Source organism: Tiliqua scincoides, chromosome 3, assembly GCF_035046505.1.
Source record: "Tiliqua scincoides isolate rTilSci1 chromosome 3, rTilSci1.hap2, whole genome shotgun sequence".
NCBI lineage: Eukaryota > Metazoa > Chordata > Lepidosauria > Squamata > Scincidae > Tiliqua > Tiliqua scincoides.
In genome coordinates, this window is record NC_089823.1 from 154774029 (window position 1) to 154799907 (window position 25879).

A 25879-nucleotide genomic window follows, 5' to 3' on the forward strand; every position below is an offset into this window, starting at 1 on the left:
ACTGAATCCAATTCTTTAGATATCTCCTCCATTGGTGTATCAATCCATTCTGATATTAATCTGACAATCTGTTGCAATGTATCTTCTTCTTTCTCCTCTGGTATATTTTGTATCCTCACCACTCAAGCTCCACTATCCATCTGAATTTCCATGAACGTTGTTTCTGCATCCTGCATGATTTTCTTCTATTTCCGATATTTTAGCTTGATCTTTTCTTATCTTTTGTCCCAATCTCTCACTTTTGTTTATTTTCTTCTGGTGTAATTTTCACCTCCATCAGTTGTCCAATAAGATCATCTAATCGTTTGGTTAAAGCATCCACACTAGCTTGAGTTTGTACAGATTGGTTTGTTAGTTGCTGTACCATTACCAACAGTTCTTCTATGTTGTCTTGCACAATCTGTTTCCAGTCTTTCCCTTTTGGTTCCTCTTGTACTAATTTTCCAAGTCCCGTCTCCGACGCTGGTGAGCCTCGGACTTTCACTGTTTTGCCGGCCATCTTGGTTCGTCCTTCCTTTCTTCTGCTCGCAGTGTTCTTTAAGGCCACTAGATGTCCTCAGCGTATTATCTTCCTTGCTTGAATTATAAACACAAATCCAGTTCTTGCAATGTCTTTTAAAATCCACTAGATGTCACTGGTGCACTGTTGTTTTATTTATATTTCTCTTATCTTGTTTAGACTTGTAACCTTGGCAACGCAGGAATGTCAAAACATCCAGCCGCTCCTTCAGGCACTCCCAAACCAAGGCAATAAATGCTCCAATACACAAACTTTCCAAGGACAGTTAATTTGTAATCCACTGAAATTCAAAGTTGTAAAGTTGTAATTATATTTTCATATATCCATAGCAAGCTTGGTAAATCTCCTCTACGATTTCTCCTCACACCGATAAACAGCTGGGGCGGAAACCTTCCCCCCCCCTCTCACGGCAAAAAAACAAATCAGGCAATCAATTGCTCAGTCCACGCCAGGCATACACAAACAGAATAACACTTACTTAAGTCTTTCAACGTCTTTCCCTGCAGGGGCCTTCAGCTTGATTCAAAATGAATTCTTCACCATTGCTGCCAAGACGGCGGAATCTCCTGGGAAAGCCCCCTGGCCAGGCTTTACTCAGCTGACATTTCTAATGTCATAATCGTGTCCATTTATTATTTTGCTGACCTGTTATATAGATAGCAAAAGGACACTGTAGAATCAAGTTTCCAGCTTGTATTTATGAACAAATCAGAACTGAAAGAGTTGTGAGTTTATCTGTGGGTTGTTGTATAGCAGCAGATAAATACTAGAATCATCTGCCCTTACAGAGGAAGGAAGGAAAAAAAGAGAGATTGTGTATGAACATAGAGCAAAAATGCAGCTGTCTCAATTTACCATTTACTTGATTAGATATTTGATTTAGAAAAAAAAGTTTTATTGATAGTGTCTACCATGCACTGGAGCATTCAGGTAAACTATGACAGTTTTGCTGGCTTATATTTGAACAACACAAGATTATGCAAGCTTAAAAAAATGCTTCCTTGATTGGATTAATTTACTATTCCCATTGTGGCAAGTTTTGTAGATCCATTTTCTCCAGCAACGTCTTGGGTGCCATGATGAGCCATTGATCAGGTAGTCACCGGTGTGCTGTTTTAATGTTAAATGGGCTGTATGGCTGACAGGGATGAAGGAAGATGGAATAAGTAATGAAAGTAGTAAGAGTTCAATGACTAAACAGAACAGCAAGAGCTTTAACTCGTGTGTGTGTGTGTGTGTGTGTGTGTGTGTGTGTGTGTGTGTGTTTTTATGCTCTCACATTAAAGACCTAAAATTTAATGTCTTCAGATTGTAGTGGTACAGTAGTTAATACAGTTAGACAGCAACTCTGCTAAACAGTAAGGGATTTGTAACTTATTTTTTTATGTTTGAAGCCATTAAAATAAACACTAAAACACTCACATTTTGAGAGCTGTGGTAGAGATGGGAGAGTGAAAACAATGCTGAGACCATTCCAGCCCTCTTTCACACAGGAAGTGTTAGACAGCAGGCAAGTGGCTTTGTAGATTTAACAGTGCTTTTGTTAAAGAACCTGAAGACATTCTGTCCATTTTCACACGGAATGCTTAAAGCTGGTCTGTAAACTAAATGGAAAAAGCTATGTTGACTAGAATTTTCCAATAGTATTAAAAATGATTCTCCTCTGTTTCCTGACTTGCATTAGAACAACATTTACAATCAACTTGTTCCAGATGGAATAGTGTTGTTAATGCTACTTGTGTGCCTAGGTGGGTAAATGAGACAGAAGGAAAGGAGCCTTTCTCCCCTATATCAAACATGTCACAGATCATATAGGAAGACTGCTGCAGAAGGTAAATATTAAGACAATTTACAAACCAACAGTCAAGGTACAGCAAATCCTGCGACAACCAAAAGATGAAAGAGACCCACATTTACAGGCAGGGGTATATCAGATCCCATGTTGCTATGGGAAGGTATAGATTGGCACTACAAAAAGGAGTATACAGACCCAAGTGAAGGAACATGAAAGACATTGTCATTTAAAACAGATTGAAAAATCAGCAATTGCGGAACACTCAGTGACAACAGGACATAAAGTAGATTTTGAACACACACTGAGTTGTTGTATAATACTGTACATTGCCATGCAAGTATGTATAGAGAAGCAATTGAAATATGTAATCATCAAAACAATCTTAATAGGAAAGAAGAAACAATGAAAGTTAATAATGCATGGCTACTAGCAGTGAAAAATGTTATTCAGAGAGTAAGGAGCCAGTGGGGCTAACAGCTGATAACAATGTTCTCTAATTCAGTAGGCAATCAGTTACAACCTGTATAAGAGCAGCACCAAGTTCTAGTGCCTGAGGAAAACTGTGGTCTCTGAGGAAGCTCATCAAAGCTGTGGGCAAAACAACAGGTTTCAGTTTTTAAGCTACTTATTCCAGTCTTTTTAGTCTCTAGTTTTATTTGATGTTTAGTTTTAATCCTTAGTTATTTTAGCTTCAGGTGCCTTTGGTTTTTTAGTTTTCAGAGTTCTTAGCTTGGTTTTAGTTTTTTAGGTTGTTTTAGTTGTTTTTTGTTTTCAGTTTTTAACTTAGTGTTGGTGATAGTTAGCGCCCCCCCCCCTTTTAGGATTAGTTTAGGCTCAGATAAAAAACTAGACCTAGCCTGAAAAACTGTTAAGATCAGAATGGATTCCAGCTGTGAAAGCCTTAGCATGTTTAGGAAAGAAGTTGTTGAAAGCCACTCTATTGCACTAAACCACAACATAGTTCTATGCATGTTTACTTGGAAGTGAATCGCATTGAGTTCACAAGTAAGTGTACATGGGATTGCAGCTTCAGCCACAACTGTTGTCTTTTACTTTTTTAAAAGTTGTTTCATATTTTTATACCACCCTTCCTCTAAGGAGCTTAGGATGGTGTACATAGTTCCTTCCCTACTTTTGTCCATGTCACAACAATCCTGTGAGGTATATTAGACTGATAGTGACTGGCTAAAGGTCATCCTGGAAGCTTCATGGCTGAGTGGGGATTTGAACCTGGATTTTCCAGGTCTAACTCCAGCTCCAGAATCACTACATCATCTTGGCTCTCTTATATCCACTTTCACAAGGTCTCTGAGAGCCAGTTCAGAAAATTAACCAGTTTAGTCTAAGTAGCAAAAAGATAAAGAATCCTGTGAGTTCATTTTAAATTTACAAAATAAATCTTATGGGTACAAAATAAGCATAAAATGCATCTTTTAAAAATTATACCCACCAGCAGAAATCATGACTCTAGTTTGTAAGTGCCCTTCTTGTTTGCCTTTTTCAAGTAAGGGTTACTGTTTCCATATGTGAACATCCTTTATGAATGATACTACACTTGGGGAATAGATTTGAGTATAAAAGAGCCCAGGGCTTGGTCTGGGACCATTCTAACCCTATGGCACCAGGAAGCTGAGGTGGTATGGACCTGGTGAGTTTCTGGTAACCACTGGGAGTGCCACTTAAAGCTGCTCTGAGATTTCTATAGGATAAAAAATAAATAGGAAAGTTACCAGTTGCCATCATAGGAGGACTCTTGTCTTTCCAAGGGCTGGGATTTCTAAGGCTGCAGTCCTAGACACACATAACTGTGAGTAAGTTACATTGAACTCAATAGGATTTACCTTTGGGTGGATATGCATAGAATTGTGCTGTAAGTTTCCAGTGCCATCAAGTGGTAAAACTACACTGAATTTTGTATATACACTATAAACACACAGATACCGGTTGAGCCTCAGTATTCCTGTGCGCAAAAAACGCACTATAGCAAATCAATTTAAAAAAGCTTTTTGATTTTAAAGGGTGCATTTTTCCCCTTCTCCAGGGATCAGCACATTCCTTCTCATTTGCAGCGGCCATTCCTGTTGAGTGAAATTTGTGTATAAATAAGCTGCACTGGTACTGGCAGTGTCATAAATATAGGGAAAAAAGATCAGGAGCCTGAATGTAAGAGATGAGTCATTCAGTCTGGCTGCATCTGACCCAATGAATATTTTTGTGCATGCTGAAGAATTTGAGTGTGTATAGCTTTGTTGGTGGCATAAAGGTGGATATAGTCTAGTACTCTTGTCTAGTGGGCTTAAAGATACCTGAGATTTAACTGTCTGTGATTCCTATACTGTAATGTTCCTTTTAAAGCAGGGTATCCAGCTGAATATTTGACAATGTTCAAGTTCAAATCTTTGATTTTAAAAAATGCTGCAGCTCAGTCCATTCCCCTCCTGCCTGTCCTCAGTTTTGGACACTATCCTCTCTTTTTAGTCCTTTCCTCTCACCCTCATAAGCCCTTGGGCCAGGTACTCCACAACATTTCTGGATGTTACCTTCATCCAACCTTCCCATCAGCCCTGCTCCTTCTCAAACAGTGCAAGCTGCTTGTGTTCAATGATAATGGGTGGGAATAGGTGTGCATCATGCCACTGGCTTATTCTCTAAGCCAGCGGTTTTCAACTCACGAGGCTGCCTCAGGTGTGCCACAGGATCAGAGAAGGCAGGCAGCAGCTGCTTTGAGCCTCCGTGGCAGGCAGCACAAGCAAGGGGGCAGCCAGGAAAGGGGCTGGTCACATGCAGCAGCTGAACAGTCCCTTTGGAGCTTGTGCCTGCTACTGAGCAGGACTCAGGCTGCAACCTGATCCTCACTTTCTTGGGAGTAAGTCCTGTTGGCTACTATGGGGCTTTCTTCTGAGTAGACATGCATAGGGTTGGGCATGAAGGAGGTTGTTGCCTGCCTGCATGCTGACTGGACAACAAGAGAAGCCTGGAGGAGCCAGGAGCTGCAGAATGAGTGAGAAGAGGGAGCCAGAAGCTGCAAGCAGGTACATAGCAAGCGAGTCTGCTGAGGCCCCCAACCTAAGGTTTCAGGGTTCCTGAAAGTCCCTTTTCCTTGCCAGTTTGCCTGCAACTCCCCAAAGCAACCCTCCCTGCACTTTGGGGCTTTTAGTGGAAGGGCACTGGGCCACAATCCTATCTACACTTTCCTGGGAGTAAGCTCCATTGACTGTAATGGGGCTTTCTTCTGAGCAGGGCATGTGTAGGATTGGGCTCTGGGGGTGCTATCCCATCCACACTTTCCTGGGAGTAAGCCCCATTGGCCATAATGGGGCTTACTTCTGAGCAAGCATGCATAGGCTTAGGCTCTGGGGATGCTATCCCATCCACACTTTCCTGGGAGTAAGCCCCATTGGCCATAATGGGGCTTACTTCTGAGCAGGCATGCATAGGATTGGGCTTTTGGTTGCACTCTTTTTTTCTCAAATGCGCAAGCAGGCAATTGGCACTTCTCTCTCCTCTTCTCCCCCACCCCCTTCCCCAGGAATATCCCCCCCCCCCAAATCTCACAATCACAGTTAGCAACTCTCTTACTGTCCCTCCCCTCACTTCTTAGCACCTTCCAAAGATACAGAATCACTGCCTCATGCTCTCTCTCTCCCTCTCTCTCCCTCCCTCCCCCAGTTTAATCCTGCACTTGTTTCAATCATGTCTCCTCCCTGCCCCTCACCCACATTCTCCACTATGTGATCAACCTGCCCTGTCTTTGCCAACACTTTCTGGCACTTTTGATAAGAATTTGAACATAGAAGATTTCCTCCTATTTGGAAACAGCATATACTTCCCTCACCATGCTTCTTGTCAATTTTTTTGTCATGTAATGATTTAATTGTATTAATTTTATTAATTCAAGATTAACTATAATGTAGTAATTTAAAGTAAAAAACTGTAATGTAAGTAAAAAACTAAGATGATTACGGGCTGGGGCACCTTCCTTATGAGGAAAGGCTACGGCGTTTGGGCCTCTTCAGCCTAGAAAAGAGACGCCTGAGAGGGGACATGATTTGTGACATACAAAATTATGCAGGGGATGGACAGAGTGGATAGGGAGATGCTCTTTACACTCTCACATAATACCAGAACCAGGGGACATCCACTAAAATTGAGTGTTGGGCGGGTTAGGACAGACAAAAGAAAATATTTCTTTACTCAGCGTGTGGTCGGTCTGTGGAACTCCTTGCCGCAGGATGTGGTGCTGGCGTCTAGCCTAGACGCTTTTAAAAGGGGATTGGACACGTTTCTGGAGGAAAAATCCATTATGGGGTACAAGCCATGATGTGTATGCGCAACCTCCTGATTTTAGAAATGGGTTATGTCAGAATGCCAGATGCAAGGGAGGGCACCAGGATGAGGTCTCTTGTTATCTGGTGTGCTCCCTGGGGCATTTGGTGGGCCGCTGTGAGATACAGGAAGCGGGACTAGATGGGCCTATGTCCTGATCCAGTGGGGCTGTTCTTATGTTCTTATGTACTGGTAGTATGCCTTGACAATTTTAGTGCCTTGTCAGTGTGCAAGCTGAAAGAGGTTGAAAATGACTGCTGTAAGTACCTAGTTTGATACAGAATCCCTGGGTTCTAAAATCTGCAGCACTTTGAGGCTACAGTCCAGTGCGCATTTTCCTGGGAGTAAGTCTCATGGAATGCAATAGCACTTCTGAGTAGACATACATAGGATTGGGCTGTAAAATTAATACTGTAGTTCCAATAAATGGCATTTCACCTATTATCAGTGCACCATCCTTGAGATGTTAGGCCATAGCCTACATTGCCAAAGGATTCATTTGTTTTTGCATGGTATTCATTTGAATAGGAAGGAATTCACAACAGTACCGCAGTTTACTAAGATCTGGCTATTAGAGTTACAATTTTGGTTAACAGACAAAAACATTTCCTGATGTGAGGATGTCTGCGGTGTGTGAAAATATGAGAACTTGATGCAACAGGCACTTGAGCAGCCATTTCTCTTTAGTGGTGTTTATGTTTGACAGTAAACCTAATCTTTGCTGAGATTCAGTTAGTATAAATTAAGTTTCCAACAGACTGATCACATCCAAACCATCCTGTGGTCTTACTCCAAATTTTGTAGTGGGTCACAGAAGATGTGCAGCAACTGTTTCCAGCCTTAGTTTGGTACCTACATAGTTACAAGTATATACAAATTAATTAGATTCTTCTTTTATATACCATAGGCTACTAGTTTGCTTCTATAGCAGGGGTGCCCAAACCCCGGCCCGTGGGCCACTTGCGGCCCGCTGCAGGTCCCCATCTGTCCCCCAAGGGGTCCCCCCACCTCCAGTGGGCACCTGGCCCTCACCCCAGTCCGCGCTGGCCCACCGCGCTAGCGCTGTGCCTTGCTCTCCCTCGCTGCCAGTGAGCTCAGTGGCAGCGAAGGAAAGACGAGCCCATCCAGCGTGCAGGGCCTTCTATAGTGAGAAGGTAACGTGAGACTTGCAGGTCTCGAGTTACTTCCCACTATAAAAGACCCTGCGCTTGCCTGCTAGTCTCTTCTTCCTTAACCATGGGCTGGGCTGAGCTGGGAGCAGCTCCCTTCCCCTCCTGCAGCCTGAGCCAGGGGGGAGAGAGAGATTATGAGGGAGGGGAGCCCAGCCCAGCTCGCAGCACATCTCCCTCCGGAGGGAGGGAGGGAGGGCTGGTTGGTTGGCTGGCTGGCCGGCCGGCCGGCCGGCCAGGCAGGCAGTCAACAGCACCAGCACATGGGCAGGCAGCTAGGCAGGCAGCTGGGCAAGCAGGCGGGCAGCCCAAGCGAGGGAAGAAGGGAGGGCGAGGGGGCAGGTGAGCAGGCGGGTATGTGAAAGTGTGAAAGATCCTCCCCCTCCATTTGTGTGTATGTGTGAATGGGATCATAAACTGGCATGAAGATCCCCCCCTACTTAGGGTGAATGTGAGCATAAACTGGCATGAAGTTCCCCCCCCCTTCTTAGGGTGAATGTGATCATAAACTGGCATGAAGATCCCCCCCTTCTTAGGGTGAATGTGATCATAAACTGGCATGAAGATCCCCCCCTTCTTAGGGTGAATGTGATCATAAACTGGCATGAAGATCGCCCCCCTTCTTAGGGTGAATGGGATCATAAACTGGCATGAAGACCCCCCCCTTCTTAGGGTGAATGGGATCATAAACTGGATTGAATTTATTCATTCATTTTCTGTCTCTAATATATTCATTTATGTAAATTTATTCAAATTTGAAATGTAAATTGATTCTTTTTTTCCGGCCCCCAACACAGTGTCAGAGAGATGTTGTGGCCCTCCTGCCAAAAACTTTGAGCACCCCTGTTCTATAGCATGGTCTTTAAAGCAAAACAAAAGTTGCAAGTTCTGACAAAAACACAGGGAGTCCAACTCTGAAACAGTTTTCTTTGCATATCCATCGTGACTCGTTGCAGACATCCAGGTTTGTCATGTTTATTATAAAGGTAGATTCTTATTTTAATCTGAGATGTGGGCAGAGGTGAATCTGGAATAACATTCCTCCAAACTCTGGCCAAATCTCTGGCCCAGAAACCAGAATTTGGTATTTAAAGACTGCTCACTTGCACTTCATAGGTTAAGGTATTCCTACCACTGTAGAGACAAAACTACTAGATGTACATCAGTGGGGAATATAAGACAAAGGAGCTAAATTTCCTGTATTTTCTTAACCTTTGTCAGTAGATAAGTCAATCTGCAGTGTAAAATGAGGGCAGTTGCCAGAGTGCACTAGAGGAGCACAGATAATATGATGACAATTGTAAGGCAAGGGTAGATAGCATGGATCTTTGCTCACAGATAAGTTGATGCAAGTTGTAAATCAAGACATGTATATTGCTGGCAAAATGTCACCACCTATAGCCTGAAAAACATGGTAGTTTGCTTCAAGCCAAGCCCCTCATGTCTTCCTTTGCCTTGGTTATTTCTTCCTTCATCGCTGTGCCAACGAAGTGCAACCAGATTCTCTCTACTGCTAGCCCTGCATGACACAAAGCAAGCAACACAAACAATAAGTAGTGAAATGTACGAATATGTTTTAATTTAGTAATGGTTTAAAATAAATTACTTAGCAATTGACTAGTTACATGTGGTCCATTTGAACTTAGAATCTTAAGAAAGCAGAATGCTTTTTATGAACTAGGCATTTAAGTATTCTTGTATCAAGTTAGAGTATTTAATAATATTGCTGAAAGGATCTTCTCTCTCAATTTAGTTTTGTCTCTTTCTTTTATCTTCAGATTCAGACCAAGCAAAATGGCTGCCTCTTCTTCTTCGTCTTCAGCTGGTGGAATAAGTGGAAGCTCTGTAACTGGATCTGGGTTCAGTGTCTCAGATCTTGCCACACCACGCAAAGCTCTTTTTACTTACCCCAAAGGAGCTGGGGAAATGCTAGAAGGTAATTGCTCTGCACAGCTTTGTCATTTGAGTCCAGAAAGTAAAAGTAATTTTGACTGAACAGAGCATAATATAGTTGTGCCCCTGCTCCAGTGCTTTCTGTGGGTCATTACTAAGGCCAAATTGAACATTCTGAGTTGAAAACTTTAAGCTTCCAAATCACTTCTTTCATTTTGGTCGCTACCACCAATTTCAGAATGAATAGAAGCCACAATGTTTATTTCTCAGAAGTCCTTTGGGAGCAACATTATGTTATAAACATACCATATATCCCAGTCCCTTCTGGGTAATAAACATGGTGGCCAAAAGTTACCAAGAAGAGCGCACTCTCCCTCCCCCTCTTTTGCAACCTACAAGTATTGTTGCAAAATGGGTAACAGGCAGATTTCAGCTCAGCCTCAGGTTACTGCAAAGTGCATCTCTCTGCAGGTGGGGGTAATTACAGAGAAGTAAAAAGAAGTTGCAGAATTAACTTTATATGGCTCTCCACATAGGTTTTGTTTCTGTGCATGTTTACTAAGGAGTAAGCCCCATTAAACTCTGAGGGCCTTGCTTTTGGGTAAACCTAAAGACTGTGCTGCATGGAGAGTGTTCAAGTGGCATGTACAGTCACTTTGTAACCCTTTTGCATTTACGTAACTGGCACAACAATTAGATTTATTACAATGACCCATATTGATTCCAGGCATCACTTTGCTGATGTTGTAGTTGAAAGAAATCTTAATCAATTGGGCTTGGAATGTTCATGAGGTGAAGTTTGTATCCTCCTCCCAAGATTCAATCTAGTTAATTATAGAGCACATTCACTGATACTTAGGGTTACCAGGTATTAACAAGGAGACTGCTTGTCTTGAAGCCTCTGAGCTTTTAAAGAAGTGTGCAATTGCACTACTTGCTTCCCAAGTGGTCCTTTCCCATAGCTTTCTCACCTGTCTACTGTATCAGCCTGTGCCTCATATAGCAAGTAGAAGGGGAAGATAGTCAAAGGGACAGTACTAGAGGTAGGACTGCTGCTGCCTTCTATCTCACAGCCTCCAAGCGATTAACAGAGTTTTCAGATTAGCTCCTGACAGTTCTGTGAATCACAGATTTGAGGAACATGCTTCCTGCTTTGCCTTGATGGCTTTTTAATTTTTGTTAGTTCTCCCTTTCTTGCCTCCTCTTGGCTAATGTTTTACCACTTTCTCCCTGTCTATTGCTGGGCTCAAAAAGGAAAGAACAAAGGCATCTTTGCATTTTTTTTTCCATGAAAACTCATGTGGTCTTTAGCCACTTGTGAGGAACTGAATGTTGTCTTAATTGAAGCTCTTCCTTCATTTCATTGACTGTCACATTGTACTGTCTGTCTGATAGCATAGGCACTTATATGCTCTTAAGTAAAGGTAATTCCAGTTGTAGATGTAATATGATCTGTTTTTTCAGAGTAGTTTGAGCAGCCTACTCATTGAGACAATGGTTCCCTAAAGGTGCAGATGTTCCACAAGTGGAATAAAGCTGCCCTACTTCTTTCTGCTAGACAAGAAACTGAATTCTCTGTATCTTTATCCTGCTTTGTAGAATGCTAGTCCTTTTACGCTATCTAATATATGTATTTGCACTAGTCTGCCCTTTCTGTGGGGATTCAGAAAATAGTGTTGTAAAAGGAGATGGGATCCTTGATACTGTTATATTTGGAAGAAAAAATGGTTCTGATTTGCACCATTATGTCTATTTGAGATTTTTTATCTTTTGTTGTTAGTCACTTTTTTAGATTGCTTATCTCTTTATTGTTAGATTTTTATAGATTTTGATATTGTCATCTTTTTATTGACTGTTTTGCATTTACTTTGAGAAAGAAACTGAGTATAAATAATTGAAACAAATGGTTTGTTCTCACATGTAGGAAAATAAATTATATTATTCATAAAATTGCTATAAGTGCCTTCTTTGGGAATTGTGTGACCTCCTTTTACTTGAGTGCTGTTCCACTAACATAAGTATTGGTGCTCTCAACCTATTTTCATTGTAGTCGGTGATTCAGAAGTAGCACTAATAGCAGAAATAGGATGTAACATCCCAGTAGTGAAAATTGAAGTTCAAAGTTCCCTTACTGTTTGCATTTGACAGCAGTTATTTTACATGGTTTGGCTGAACTAATAATCTATTCCATACATAATACAGAAGTGAAAATGAAAACGTATTATAGCAAGATAAGGCATTTGTGCCTGAGTTACTCACCACTGACAAATGCCTTCAGAAACATTTGCCATCCCTTGGACTTATTTTGCTGATCATGAGGGTTAGAAATCCACTTTTTAAAAAGATAGGATAGAAATAAGTAGTGTTTCTAAGATCAGTGGTTATAGTGCTATTATTGCTGTTTCATCTTCTGCTTTCCTGGTAAAGGATTGCATTGGATTAGGATTTTTTATCAAATTCAGGAAGAATAACTTGTATGTTTATACATACCATACTAACACTGTGCTGAATGAACACTGGCTTTGCTGCAGTATTTATACTGCATTATGATGGTAATTTAAAAAATACATACACAGTAGCATCTGTACATCAAACTGTTGAGATAATTATGATTAAATATTCTTGGGCTTAATGAGCCCCTAGAACCAAATTAAAATATTGAAGTACTGTTGTGTTACTGGACTGTGTGTGTGTTTTTAAATGCACCTGACAGATTAGATGGTGTTGTACTTATGCTTTAGAAAGTTTGGTAGTACAGGAAGTCCACTGCACCTACAAGTTGACATACGAAAACTATCCATCAGGCACTTCCGTGGTGTACATTGGAGACATTTCAATTGATCTTGCATCAGATGGCTTGCTCATGTGAGAAGAGTGTGCATAATCCTAGGACATTTAAGAACACCACCCCCACCACAGTGTAGGCTTTCCTATCTTGAAGGAAAATGCATCAGCAGTGGTAGGAGGATATTCTGATCCACATTAAATGGTAAATCAGTCACTGCCTGATTTAGAATTGTTGGCAGAACTTCCTTCTTAAAGCAGCCCAGCTATTTCTATTTGCCTAGTCTAGCTACTTCTAAGTCATGTTGAGGCTCAGGTCTCATGGTGTGTGTTGGAGCAGGAATTGATGTTGATTATTTTAAGTGCATGCAGTAGTGTAAGCTGCAAGCCAGGGAGGAACAGAAGTGTGCTTTCCAAAGGAACTGTGTAATTCTGTATCACCTTTCATGAGTTCTCATATAAGTTCATAACCCTCTGCTCTGCTGACATTGGCATTAAATTTATGATGAGTTATCTTTTGACCAGCACTTGTGCCTTTGATAACATACATTTCTAGCTTATCTTGGTTAGATGCTGGCCCAAATAATCTTCCATTTGTAACACAAGAGTGAGAACTAACAGGGCTGAACTGTATGTCTTGTTTGACTTGGAAAGTTGCACATGCCAAGATCTTCAGCAGCTCTGAAGAGAAGAACTTATTTGTCCTTTTTTTCTTTTTAATTGTAGCTTGAAATAGATCTGTTGATTTTTTTCCTTCTGTACAGCAGCATAGCCCTGTGCATATATGCTTTGAAGTAGATTGCAGTGAATTCAGTACAACTTACTGCTAAGTGAGTGTAGATAATAACACAGCCTTAAAGGCTGATCTTATGGTCCTGCTGAGTGAATCTTGCTGTGACAAATCATAGTTGCAAGTCTGTGCATTCTCCGCAACAAAATACCAATAGAAATAAGGGATAATGTAGCAGCCCTGGCAGCCACACCCACTTCTGCCCACCAATTACAGTCCTTGCACAGTATGCATTTAAGGAAGGCACCAGCCAGTGCATGGTGATAGCAGAGATGCCATGTTGACATAATGAAATCCATTGCACATCTCCCAGACACAATGCACAAGCATACAGAAAAAACCCATAGCGCTGTCTTTGTCAGTGGTCTCTATAGCTCTCTGATTTGGAGGATGGCATCTGAAATTTATGATCTCAAGCATCATCAATGCTCCCTCAGACAGAACTTCTAAATCCTGATAGTCCAAACCCAGCAACAATCTGCAAACTGCAGCAACAACTGCAAATAACTATTTTGCCATCACAAACTACAGGAAAGTGGGACGTATCATTCAAATGGCAATAGGCAGCCCACTCCATAACCCAGTAAGTCAGGTTCTCTAGAGAACCCATGCGCCACAAGCTCCTCTGGAGAAGGGTTTAAAACAACACTGCTGTGCCAAGGATTCCGTACATGCAGTCTTCGTAACAGTGCACAAAGAGGTATATATGTCACCCGCCTGGGGAACAATTAGTTTGCAATAGATTGGGAAGGGCAAGGAAAAATGCATACTGGAACAGCAAGGTCAAAAAAGTCAACACTGTAAGCTTCTTACTAATGCAATGGGAAATGGGAGGTGTGAATTTGATTCCCATGCATGAGAGATATAAATGTGGCTTCCACAATGACTGTGGCTGTGCTCTTTATAGCTAGAGGTGTTGGAAAATTGTGTTATTTTACTTAGAAATAAACCCATTGTGTTCAGTAAGACTTAGGTTGTAATCCTATATTACTCTTCGGAAACAAACACGTCTACCTGTAGCCCTCTCTAGTGCATGATGGGAGTTTATCTGAACTAGAGATCTCATGGCTATACCACTTTTGAAACTCTCTTTGTTTTTATAAATTTATTTTTAACTTTATGACATGGTAAGGGCAATGCTGTTTTGAGAAAGAGATATTCGAAGCACTTCTTGAACAAGCAGAACCAGATGCAGATGACGTACATCTTTGTTTTACATTGCCAGTGGTTTTCTCTAAAGTGGTAGTGTGTATAACTCTTTGGACCAGGGTTAACCTAACACGATCTTTGCCTTTGAGTTAATGGGCATGTTTGTTCCAAGTTTCACTTATTTGCAAAGTATAATCTGGTTATTTAAGTGCCAAATATAAACTGGCCAGTAATACTTGTTTAGAATATTTTATATATTGCTTTCAATACAAAAGTACATGCACAGCAAAAGAAGGAGAAAATGGTTCCTTGTACCAAAGTAACTCACAGTCTAGGAGTGGGGGGGGGGAGTAAAAAGACTCACCAGTAAACAGTCTTTGGGGGAGATATTATGTTGAGATTAATAGAGATGGTTTCTCTCCCCCTGCTAAATAGAATACCACTTTTTAAAAAAAGTGCCTCATTGCCCAGTTAGCTGGGAGTCTGGCTGCTAGACCTGATGTGGAAAATTCCAGATTATTTCCTATCTGGAGAAATCTAGGTTTAAGAAAACATAATTACAGATCGTTCTGCATGGACATAAGCACCATTGAGTGCAAGAGTGCTTGTGGTGACCAGAGTGTTCAGCATGCATGATGGCTTTTCAGAAAACAAGGAAGTACTTCCTTCACTTCAAAGGTGAAGGTATTTTAAAAGAATGTTGCAAGCTGATTGCTGAGCCAAGTGATCCTCTCAGTTTGGTTAGTGGCAATGCTTTCAGCATGGAAATGTGTACCGACCTTGTCAGTTGCACTTTACAGAGACCTTCAAAACAATATTGGAAATAACAGGATAGAAAAAGATAGCAGGCACCAGCCAGCACTTCGAGGACCCACATAAATAATTAGATTTAAAGGTGCTTAACTGCACTTCATTTGTACCCAATGATGACCTAGGTGGCTAATAATAAATTGCTAGACTTTAATGCCTGTGCAGCTTTCCTCAGCTGAGTTATAGAACTACAATCTGGCAGCAGCAAGATGCTTGTCCTTTGAAGGACTTTTTGTCCTTAGTCTTGATAGTGCATTTTGCAGCCTTTAAGTGCCTCCTCTATCTTGGCTGTGTTGCTGGGTTCTTTCTGACTGCATGTTGGAGGTCAGCTACATGTGGGCGTATCCAGTCCTTTAGAATAATAATTTGGGACAACTACACCTTATTACCTGTTCTCATCCAGTTGTGGGGAGCCCAAAAAGTACACCTACAGAAATAAATATTTGGGGCACAATCCTATGTATCCCATACAGAAAAGCAGTGAGGAGGAGCTAATACGTCTCTCCTTTTCCTTGCCTGGAGTACCGTGTTGCAGCTAATAACTTCAAGGTGAGACCCTTCCACATCCCTCCAGGGACATCTTGCAGCGTGTTGTCCCCAGACTTTTGGCACACGGTCTACTCATGTGGAAAAAAAAGCACTTGACACATCATATCTGAATGTGTCAAAAGGGATTATAAGTTGGTAGTATCTTGAAAAAAATTAAGCATTAAAAATTCCTTTGATAGCTAAAATAGAGTATATTACTAGGCAAATTGTTCATGTACTTGTCAGTGTAGAGCAGGGGTGTCCAAAGTTTTTGGCCGGAGGGCCACATCATCTCTCTGACACTGTGTCGGGGGCTGGGGAAAAAAGAATTAATTTACATTTAAAATTTGAATAAATTTACATAAGTTTACATAAATGAATATATTAAAGATGAACTTATATGAATGAATGAAGGTCTTGCAATAGCTCAAAGCCTATAAAAGGCCTTGCACAAAGCAAGGCTGGCCTTTCCTTTGCTGCCACTGCTGCATCACAGACATGAAACAGCAAGCAGTGAAGGGAGCCCTCATCCCACAGCTCACGTGAGAGGTCAAACAATTGCCCTCATGCTGAAAGCACTTGCGTCGGGCCAGTGCGGGCTCCAACAAATCTCTGGAGGACCAGAGGCTCATTGGAGACTGGGGGCTCCCTGAGGGCCGCATTGGGACTCCTCAAGGGCCGCAAGTGGCCCCAGGGCCGGTGTTTGGGCACCCCTGGTGTAGAGTTACAGGGCTGAAAATAGACCCAACATTTCTTCACTTCTACTCCCTGGCTTGGCAGGACCCTACAGATGTATGCTTAACATTACAGATTTGTGCTTAATATTTTCATGTCCCAGCAGCACAGAGCAGGAATGAGCCAGGTACATGATGCCAAACAATGCCTGCAGAATAGATCGTGCTGAGATGAGTCATGGAAATCAGCTGAGCCTACACATTATAGCGGAAAGCTGCACACACCTACACACCCAACTGCTAACTAGTGTTGCCTGGGTGCAAAGTATTTCCCAGCCTCAGCTGTGGTGGACAATTAATATGAAGCAAACTCCATGCAGTATTAGAAATCCCCGTAAGAACATTATTTGGGGCAAAAAGGCCACATGCACCCTACCTCCCATCTGTTGCTGTAGTTCTGTGCCTTGGTGAAAGAGGGGAGAAAATATCTTGGATCTATAACTCTTTTTACTTTCTCAGATGTGCATAGAATGCAGTCCTATCCTACATAGCCTTTTTTCCCTAAACTAAACCAAGTAATTTATCTCATACATGGCCATCGTGTTTTCTCTTCTACCTTGAAACCTGAAAACTCCATTCACAAAGCTTAATGAAATAAAGCATTCGAGAGCAGGGCTACTTAATGTTGCTTTGTAAGGGAGGGGGACTTAAGCCATTTCTGCCCAACGTTGCATATATGCAACAGGGATCAAATGTGTGGGCTGGGCAGAAATGGGTTAAAGTTCAAGAAAAGTCCAAATCTTTTTATTTGAGGGACGACTCAATCCTTAAGTAATTTGTGGTGATGTATGTCCTTTTGAGAAAGTATCATTGGGATATTGGTGGTCTTATACATGAGGAGCTGGATAAAGCCATTGCTAACTAATATTTCATATTTTCCTTATTGGGTGGAATGTGCTAGTGCCTTGTTTTCAGGGACCAGTATGCTAATTGTATATCTTCCAGTTTTTGTCCTAGGGGTTGTATAGTGGCCTGTTTCAGTGGCAGATTGATAATGAAAAAGGAAGCAATTGTCTTCTGTGTTTAAAAACTTTGTTCCCTTGATCAATTAGTTTTTTGCTATGTGAGCCTGAGTTAAACCACTTCTGCTGAACAATGTATACACCTGTGGACTGGGCAGAAATGGGTTAAAGAACAGCTGCTGTCACAGTTATTGGTATTAATGCATGGATTATATCTTGAGATACTTGACTGTGTATTGTTGCATGTACCTCTGCATTGTTCTAGGCTAGGCAAGGTGTGCTTCACCATCACAGATGAGTCATCCAGAGCCTTACTAAATAGCTGTTCTGGAGAGAATAGATTTTGTTCAGAACTTCAGACTGAGATTTGCCCACTATTTTTCACACTGTTCTTGGGCACAGACATAGTGCTCAGTCTTGTACCAATTTGAAGAACTCTTGAATCTTAATTGAAATTTCAGTATTGCTGTGACACTTTCAGGAAACCAATGAATTTTTTTGTTTCAAGGCTGAGTTTTGTCACTTCTAAAGGAATTGAAGTCATTTGTCATAAAAAGTCTAGTAGATAATTGGCTTCTTCGCTTCAAGTTCATGAATGTTGGGTGGAGATCTGCTGATCTCCTTTTTGATGTTTGGGAGACAAGAATTAGCTACTTCTGTGATATCTATGCTTTCTTGGCACAAATGGTAGTTTTTCCCAGAGGCGTAGGCACACAGTGCAAGGAAAGGGAAAATTATGTGCTAAGAATTAGGAAATGAATTAAAAATAAAATGGCCAATATCATAATGACTTTAATAATCAATAGTATGTTTTAGAATCCTGCTTACAGTTCTGGTTGCTCCATCTAAAAAAGGATGTCATAGAACTGGAAAAGATGTCTAGAAAGGCAATTCAAGACACTCAAGGGGTAAGAGCACCTCCCCAGTGAGGAAGACAGAAAGCATTTTGAGTTTCTTTAGTTTAGATAAAAGAGACCCATAAGCATTTAGGAGTTTATGAACGTGATGAACTGTGCTGAAGGAAATGTTTCGCCCTCCCTTAGAACACTAAAATGTGGTATCAATGCATAAGTATGGAGTTTGCTGGCCCAAGAATTGGTGATGGTCACTGGCTTAGATGACTTTAAAATGATTTAAACAAAGTCATTGAAGACATGTCCATCACTGGCTATTAGCTGTGATAGTTATGTGGAATCTCTAGGTTCAAGGGCAGTATTGATTTACTGTATGTATTGACCACATTTCATCCATAACTGTCAAGGGCAATCTGGATTAAGACTGTAGTATGGGGGGAGGGACGTTTAATCCCTTCCCCTGTGTTGTTTTCCCAGTGAAACCATTCCCTGCCACTTGCCATTGCCTCATTAATAAAAATCTTTCCACCTAGTGCTAAAAACCCTTTTCCCCATACTGTACCACCTTTTCAACCCAAATTGAGGGCTCCTAAAGCTGCTATTTACAAAAAAAATAAAGTACAATGTATTTATGTATCTCTTTTTGCATGTAGTCTGGCCCTTCATGTGCGAGATGGCTCTTTCTGTTTCTGTTCTGCATTGTTTAGTCATCTTCTGGTTGTGGGCTCTGAGCTTGGCACACTGCATGAAAAATCTGTTCATCCACAGGTACTTCTCTCAGGGCAGCTAGAGCGCTGATGTTTAGCAACGTTTATCTAGAATAGTGTTTCTCAAACTGTGGGTGGGGACCCACTAGGTGGGTCGCGAGCCAATTTCAGGTGGGTCCCCATTCATTTCAATATTTTATTTCTAATATATCAGACATGATGCTACCCTGGTATGTGAATGCATCTGGGGAAATGTGAGATATCTGTACTTTGAACAGGCTACTCTGTATATGCTTTTAATAATGATAGTCAATGGGACTTACTCCTGGGTAAGTGTGGTTAGGCAGCCTAGGATTGTTAAAAATGTTCCTGCTTGATGATGTCACTTCTGGTCATGATGTCACTTCCAGTGGGTCTTGACAGATTCTCATTCTAAAAAGTGGGTCCCGGTGCTAAATGTGTGAGAACCACTGGTCTAGAAGATTGTTGGATGTGAGGGCGATCTAGCTGGAACACCTGTCACCCCATTGATCACCAGGGTTGATTTGGCTGGTTAGGTGGTTGTCTCCTCATCGCTCCATGTGCATCCCTCCAGAAGCTGTGTGCTCGGTGGAAGAGTATGACTATCCCAGATAGGACTGTACCGTTCTTTGGTCAAGGGTTTATGATAGTGCGCTGCCCTGCTAGAAGGTTGTTCAGTGAGCTAACAGCAAAACTGGCTACTGTTGACAACACAGCTCCAGTGGCTGGGGCACTGGTTGAGGAAGTGATGTTCAGTACTTCCCACTATCCCAGCCCTTTAGATGTCCTGGTTGCTGCTATTTTCTTGCTTCATGGGGTATAGGAATATCCATTGCTGGAAGGCAGACACCAGGGGAGAGACTTCCCTATGTTGCCTTCGTGCCCTCATTATGGGCTTTCTGGAAACATTAGGCCACCTTTGGAAACAGGATGCTGATCAAGATGAACTCCTGGTCTGATCCAGCAGGGTTGCTCCTAGATTCTTATGAAGCTTCTCAAGCAGCTAGTTAATTGTCTCATTACTAAATAAACCTCAGGCTGGACTTGAATCTTTAGCACAGAAACAGAACTGTTGTTCTCAGTGGCACAATTCAGATGGGCCCACTGCTTGGGTGTGTGTGGGTGGGTGGGTGTGTGTGTCTGTGTGAAATAAATCTTATTGATTAAATTGCCTGCCTTTTCTATTTACAGATGGCTCTGAAAGATTTCTCTGTGAATCAGTTTTCAGCTACCAGGTTGCATCCACACTAAAGCAAGTGAAACATGGTAAGTAATCTAACATAATATGAAGTGTCATAGGATATGTTCACAGTAGAAGTTGCAAAATTTCCTGCTGTGTGCCTTGAGGTGATTGGCAGAAGCACAGAATGGTAATCAAGTTGATCTGTAGTGAACCTATTAACATAATGTTATCGTATATAGTTGTTTGTAGTCATAGAAAAAACTATGATGTCTAGTTTTGGGGCAGATAAGTTAGTAAATTCTATTACTTGGTATTGCATTGCTTGCATAAGAAGGATCCTGTATTTCTACCAAAAAGTAAATAGTACTTCTGCTCTTTTAATAAGTTTGGTTTTCAGGTCAGTTGCTTTATATCTGATCTCTCTGCATCTCTTCTTCCTGGCTTATGTGGTATATTAGAGATAGTTGCAATTTCTCCAGTGCCATCATAGTGGGAAGAGATTGCAAGATCTCTTTATAGCTTTATGGAAAATGTTGAGCTTATGGTCTGGATAGCTTAACTCTGTGATTGGAACTGGAGAATTTACTGTTCGAGTCATATTCAGGAGATTGGAAAGAGTCCTTCAGATGCAACAATCAATCCAAAAAATTGTATTTATTAGAGGACCACTTTGAAAACAAAACCCGTTGCAAATATTCATCTTTACAGTTCAATAACATACTTCAATAGGTATCTTCCTGGGCCTAGAGAGTAGATTATCATATAAGCAAACCTTATTTAATTATATTAGGGCTATAATATACGAACAGGACTGTATGCCCAGTAATATGCATGTAGTATGAACAGGACTTTGTGTAAATTTGCATAGGATTGCCGTGTAAGACTATTATAATGGTAATCTGGTGCCTCAGCTGTAGCCCAGTGGAATAGAAAGGATTTATTCGCTGAAGACCTTAAGGTTTTCCCTGTTCCTCTGAGGAATAAGGTTTTCCAGAACTAAAGGCAGGATGTCAGTGGACTTGTGATTGTGAAATCTTGGGAGACAAATAAAGGAAAGTTATCTCGTCCGTGTTGCCAAAGAAATCTTTTTTTACAAAGATTAAAGTAAAACCTGTTTAGGTCCTCAAGTGAGGACATACCGCAATTCATGTGAGACAGAATGGTTATGGAGGGCAACCATAATAGTCTAAACACAAATGTTAATGGTTTGAAAAGATGTTTCTTCACATCTCTTTAGACCAGTGGGAGCCAAACTGCAAGCAGGATCTGGCACCTGTGGAAATCCCTCCCCCACATGAACGGAGCTTACCATTCAACCTGATAACTTTGCTGCTGATGTCCCCTAAATGTCGTGCCGGGCAGCTTCTTCTGCATTCCAGTGACCCAGCATGCTCGGTGCTCAGATTTCTGGGCAGATATAACTGCCCAGCCCAACGTTTGGGGGGATAGGCAGCAAAGAAATCAGGCTGCCCCGTGCAACAGTAAGCTCTTTTTGTGCCCAGGATGGCTTTTCTGTAGAGCAGCAGTTTGGAGAGTGCTGCTTTAGGCTGTGAGTACTGGAATGTTGGCATTGGCTCTATCTCAGTGAAGATTCAAAAGAAATTATAATACAGTAAACCTCTCCCTTTAACAGACATTGGAAGTAATGGCTGTTGTCTGCTTCTTTAAAAACTAGTCAGATGTACATGCATGTGTACATGCACATAAGCATTTGGATTTAATAAACTTTTGGCATTAACAGGCATCCCTTTTCCCCATTAGTCTGTTAAATTGAGGGTTCATTGTACAGAAAGTAAAATCAGATCTGGAAAAACCTTCTCAGGTGTAATGGTTCAAAGCAGGATCAATATAAGTAATTATTTGCTTTTCTTGGAGTGGGAGAATTAGAGGATCAGTTGGGTGAAATGTGATTAGTTCAGGATGATTTTGTTCATTCAAAATATTGATGCATTTTGTATTGGAGATGCATTATATTATTGACTCAATCTGTTTAAGAGCACACTAGTCTGGTGAGGTGTGGAATGAACTGAACTTTCCTTTAACTGATAAAAGAACTGTATACTGCAAACGACAGTTCATAGGTGTTAATGTATTCATTTTGAAGGCTTAACTGAGAGCTGATTGCAAACTGCAGTTAAACTTTGTCTATTGCAGATCAGCAGGTTGCTCGGATGGAAAAACTAGCTGGTTTAGTTGAAGAACTGGAAGCAGATGAATGGAGGTACAAGCCCATAGAACAGCTGCTGGGATTCACTCCATCATCAGGTTGAAAGCTTGTACTTCATTAATGTGGAAAGATAAATCAGTTGCATAGCTCCATTTTAAAACACTGTTTGGTTCTGTGCTAAACTCCCAGCCATGTATAATAAACAATCTAGCACTAACATTTCTTTTACCAGATCCAGTAAGCTGGTGACACAACGGTGAAACCTTATTCAGTTTTCCAACAGAATGGACTTCTTGTTTCAGAATCATGTGATTTCTGTAACTAAACAAAGGCAATCAATTTTCAGGGAAGAACCTGTTTGCTTTAAAGGGAAGGGATTGGTCATCCTTATGCTGACCTTGGAACATATGTGTTGAAATCTAGCCAGATAATTGGACCCTTGTTACTGTTCAGATGGCATAAAGCTTTTTATAGAGTCAAAAGGCATGAAGCTTTGGCTTTAAGCTGTTCTTTTGAAGATGGATGTGATAAAACAATAGGACGGAATCACTAAGAGGGCAGGAGAATGTTAACCATTTCCTGTATTTAGATATCCTGGGTTTTGCTGAGTCTGCATTTTCTTAGTTGTTTCTCTTTGTTGAAATATTGGCAGAGGATGATTGCTGTTAAATGCAAAAAGAGCAAGTCTTTGAAAAGAGGCATCTGCTGTCTTTTCCTTTGTTCCAGTGCACTTGAACTGTCCTGTTTGGCAAATAAATTATTTCAAATGTTAAGGAGTCTGTCTCAGTATTCTTTTAAGGGTCTGGGGGTGGGAAGAATGGAAATTGGCTGGTGCCAGCATGGAGTTCTATAAAGCAACTACGTAGTTCCATATTTAAATATGGATAACATTCTCTTATTTTTAGAAGCTATATAAGAAACAGACCCAGTAGAAGTATTGTTTAAGTTCAAGTTTCTAACAGCACACAGAAGTAACATCCTAGCTGACAGCATTGTGTCTCTAGACATTCCTTCTTAAGTACATTTTGCTTGTGAAAGACATCTTATGGTTACACTGTGTACTCTGGCTTCCATCCAATTTATTTTACTGATTTCATGCCAATGGGAATTTCATGCAGATATGCATGAATCCAGCTTGAAATGCTATAAACTGCCCTTTTATAAACTGCTATAAACTGCCCTGTATCCTTGAGATACATCATATCTCCATGTATGCCAGTTCAATGATGGTCCCACGAGCACATGTCTACCTGCTGACAAATGCACCATGGATGCCAGTGCCATGCTAGAAAAAATGCTGTGCTGGCATAACTAGAATGCCAGAGCAACTTTGCCAGCAGAGAGGCCAAAATGGGGAAGAGATGGGTCATAACATAGGAGGAATGAGATGTCAACATTCGCCATATCCCAACACCCCTTCAGACAGTGGACAAACCCATGACACTAGAAAAATGTTACACCAGGTACAAAGCTGGCATAGGCATAAGTAAATAGGGATAGGGAATAGGGATACAATAGGGATCCCTAATCCAATCCTACAATAGGATAGGGAATAGGGAACAATAGGGAACAATGGAAGAGAAAAACACCCCAAGATCACACCTCCTGTCACATGCCCACTTTTCTAAGTCAGAGCAGTGCATACAAACTACATCTGGCAGCCATCCACAGCACACACCTAGAAGTAAATTCCATTGAACACAGTAGAACTCCTAAGTAAATATTGATTGGTGGTCTTTATTAGTATACAATCCTGTGTATCCAATTTTCTTCAGGATCAACTCTGATTTGTAACATTTTGAGGGTCACAGTTGTAATTATTATATAATAATTCCTTGGAATTAATGCAACATGCCAGGATATAACTGATGGTATGTCTACCATATTCACAGAAATGATATTCAGGTTATATTAACAAGTTGCAACCATACAACCAGTGATGTTTTTCCATTTTTTCATTACTGATCAAGGTGTCTGTTTCTCTGCAGTTAGTTGTCCACAAATTTGCCATGCAGTGGCTATATGGAAAAATATCTAGTCTTCTTTACACAAAGCTACATTACCTCATAGCTATCATTGTTTCCTTAGAAGAGGTCATTCCACTTCGTAATAGTACAATTACTTTGTCTGATCCAAACTATCCTGCTGGAACTCTTCATGCATGGAACAATGCATCCTAAATTCCTTTTTTGACACACGCATTTTGTGAAGTTTGGGAGCAATTTATACTTAATTTTCATTACAGAGCAGACGCAACCCTTAGTGAGTGATGAAAAAAGTTTTGGAGAATTCAAAAGCTTACTATCCTACAAATGCTGTTGGTCAAGTAAAAACTCTCCTAGCCTGACAGTATTTTCTGCGGTCAGTAACAAATACACTTAGGTGAAGTTCAAGTGGAAAATCAGTGTTGCTTTGAAACCTGCTAAACAAGAATGAACAAGGCATTGGGGTGGTATGTCTATACAATATCAAAATGTAAATAAACTTTTTTTTTTTTACAACTGTTTGTGAAGATGGTTGCCAGGTTGCAACCTAGAGATTGCCCACACACACGCACACACTTTTCTTTAAATCTTACTGTGAATCAGGAGACAAAACAGCTCACAACTCAGTTTGTTGAGAAGTGAAATGTTCACCTTTCACTATTTTAGTACAAGGACATAAGAGTTTGATGTTCCCATGGCATATAGACCATGTGGGAATTCCATCTGTTGTGTTTTTCCATGTCAACTTTATGAAAACAGGTCTTTTTTTGGTAAATAAACCTTTGATCCTCATTTTTAAAAGATGTGGTTATCCTAGAAGCTTCTTTCTTTGTTTTTGACAAGAGAATTGCTGGTAAAAATAGTCAACTTTTGTTCAATGATGTTCATTTAAAATGTTCATTCTGTACCTACCAGTGATCTGGAAATTGAGCTCATCTTGAGTACATTGCTTTATATTGGGAGGATTATAGAAAATAGAAATGCAGCTTTTAAAATTTTTACCAGAGGAGAGAGAATGCAACAAAAGACCTTGTTCAGTAATGTTCTTGGGGTTTCCTGGAGATACCAGAGGAACATTTTGTACTGGCTGAAGCTGTTGCTGCTCCTCTTTCCTCCCAAGTGCTACAATCTGTACATGAACTCTAATTATGTACAAACAAATCTCCAGCCAATATCACCAGATTCAAGCAGCAGGAGGGAGGCTTCTTAAATCACTTGGAGCAATAGCACAGCAAATATTGCTGGTCTGCGCCAAAAGGGAGCTATACACCGTGCCAGTAGTTCCAGGTTGGCTTGCTTTGCAGTTGTCTGTGCTTCTAAAGCTGAAAAGAGCACATTTGCTGATCTACTGCCTTGCAGTGTGGCTTAAACCGTACAGATCTCTTGTGTGGCTGACTCCTACAGCTTGGAACCCAGCCATTGCGCCCTGCCTGTGCTGAGGGAGCAGCAACAATGTTCACAGATGAAACGGGTTCCTTTTCTGGTTGCTTTTGATTTTTTTC

At 41.0% G+C, this 25879-nt stretch overlaps 1 protein-coding gene across 2 annotated transcripts in view; it reads left to right on the top strand.

The window, feature by feature from the left end:
* The window catches only part of ANAPC16 (anaphase promoting complex subunit 16), a 30554-nt gene extending 7389 nt beyond the window's left edge, over window positions 1-23165 (top strand). For both annotated transcript variants that reach the window (XM_066621702.1, XM_066621699.1), the window contains exons 2-4: window positions 9589-9746; window positions 20234-20308; window positions 22380-23165. In XM_066621702.1, coding sequence (XP_066477799.1) covers window positions 9605-9746; window positions 20234-20308; window positions 22380-22495 — 333 coding nt within the window. In that variant the 5' untranslated portion in view covers window positions 9589-9604 and the 3' untranslated portion in view covers window positions 22496-23165. The remainder of the gene's footprint in view (window positions 1-9588; window positions 9747-20233; window positions 20309-22379) is intronic.
* The last annotated feature ends 2714 nt before the right edge of the window (window positions 23166-25879 follow it).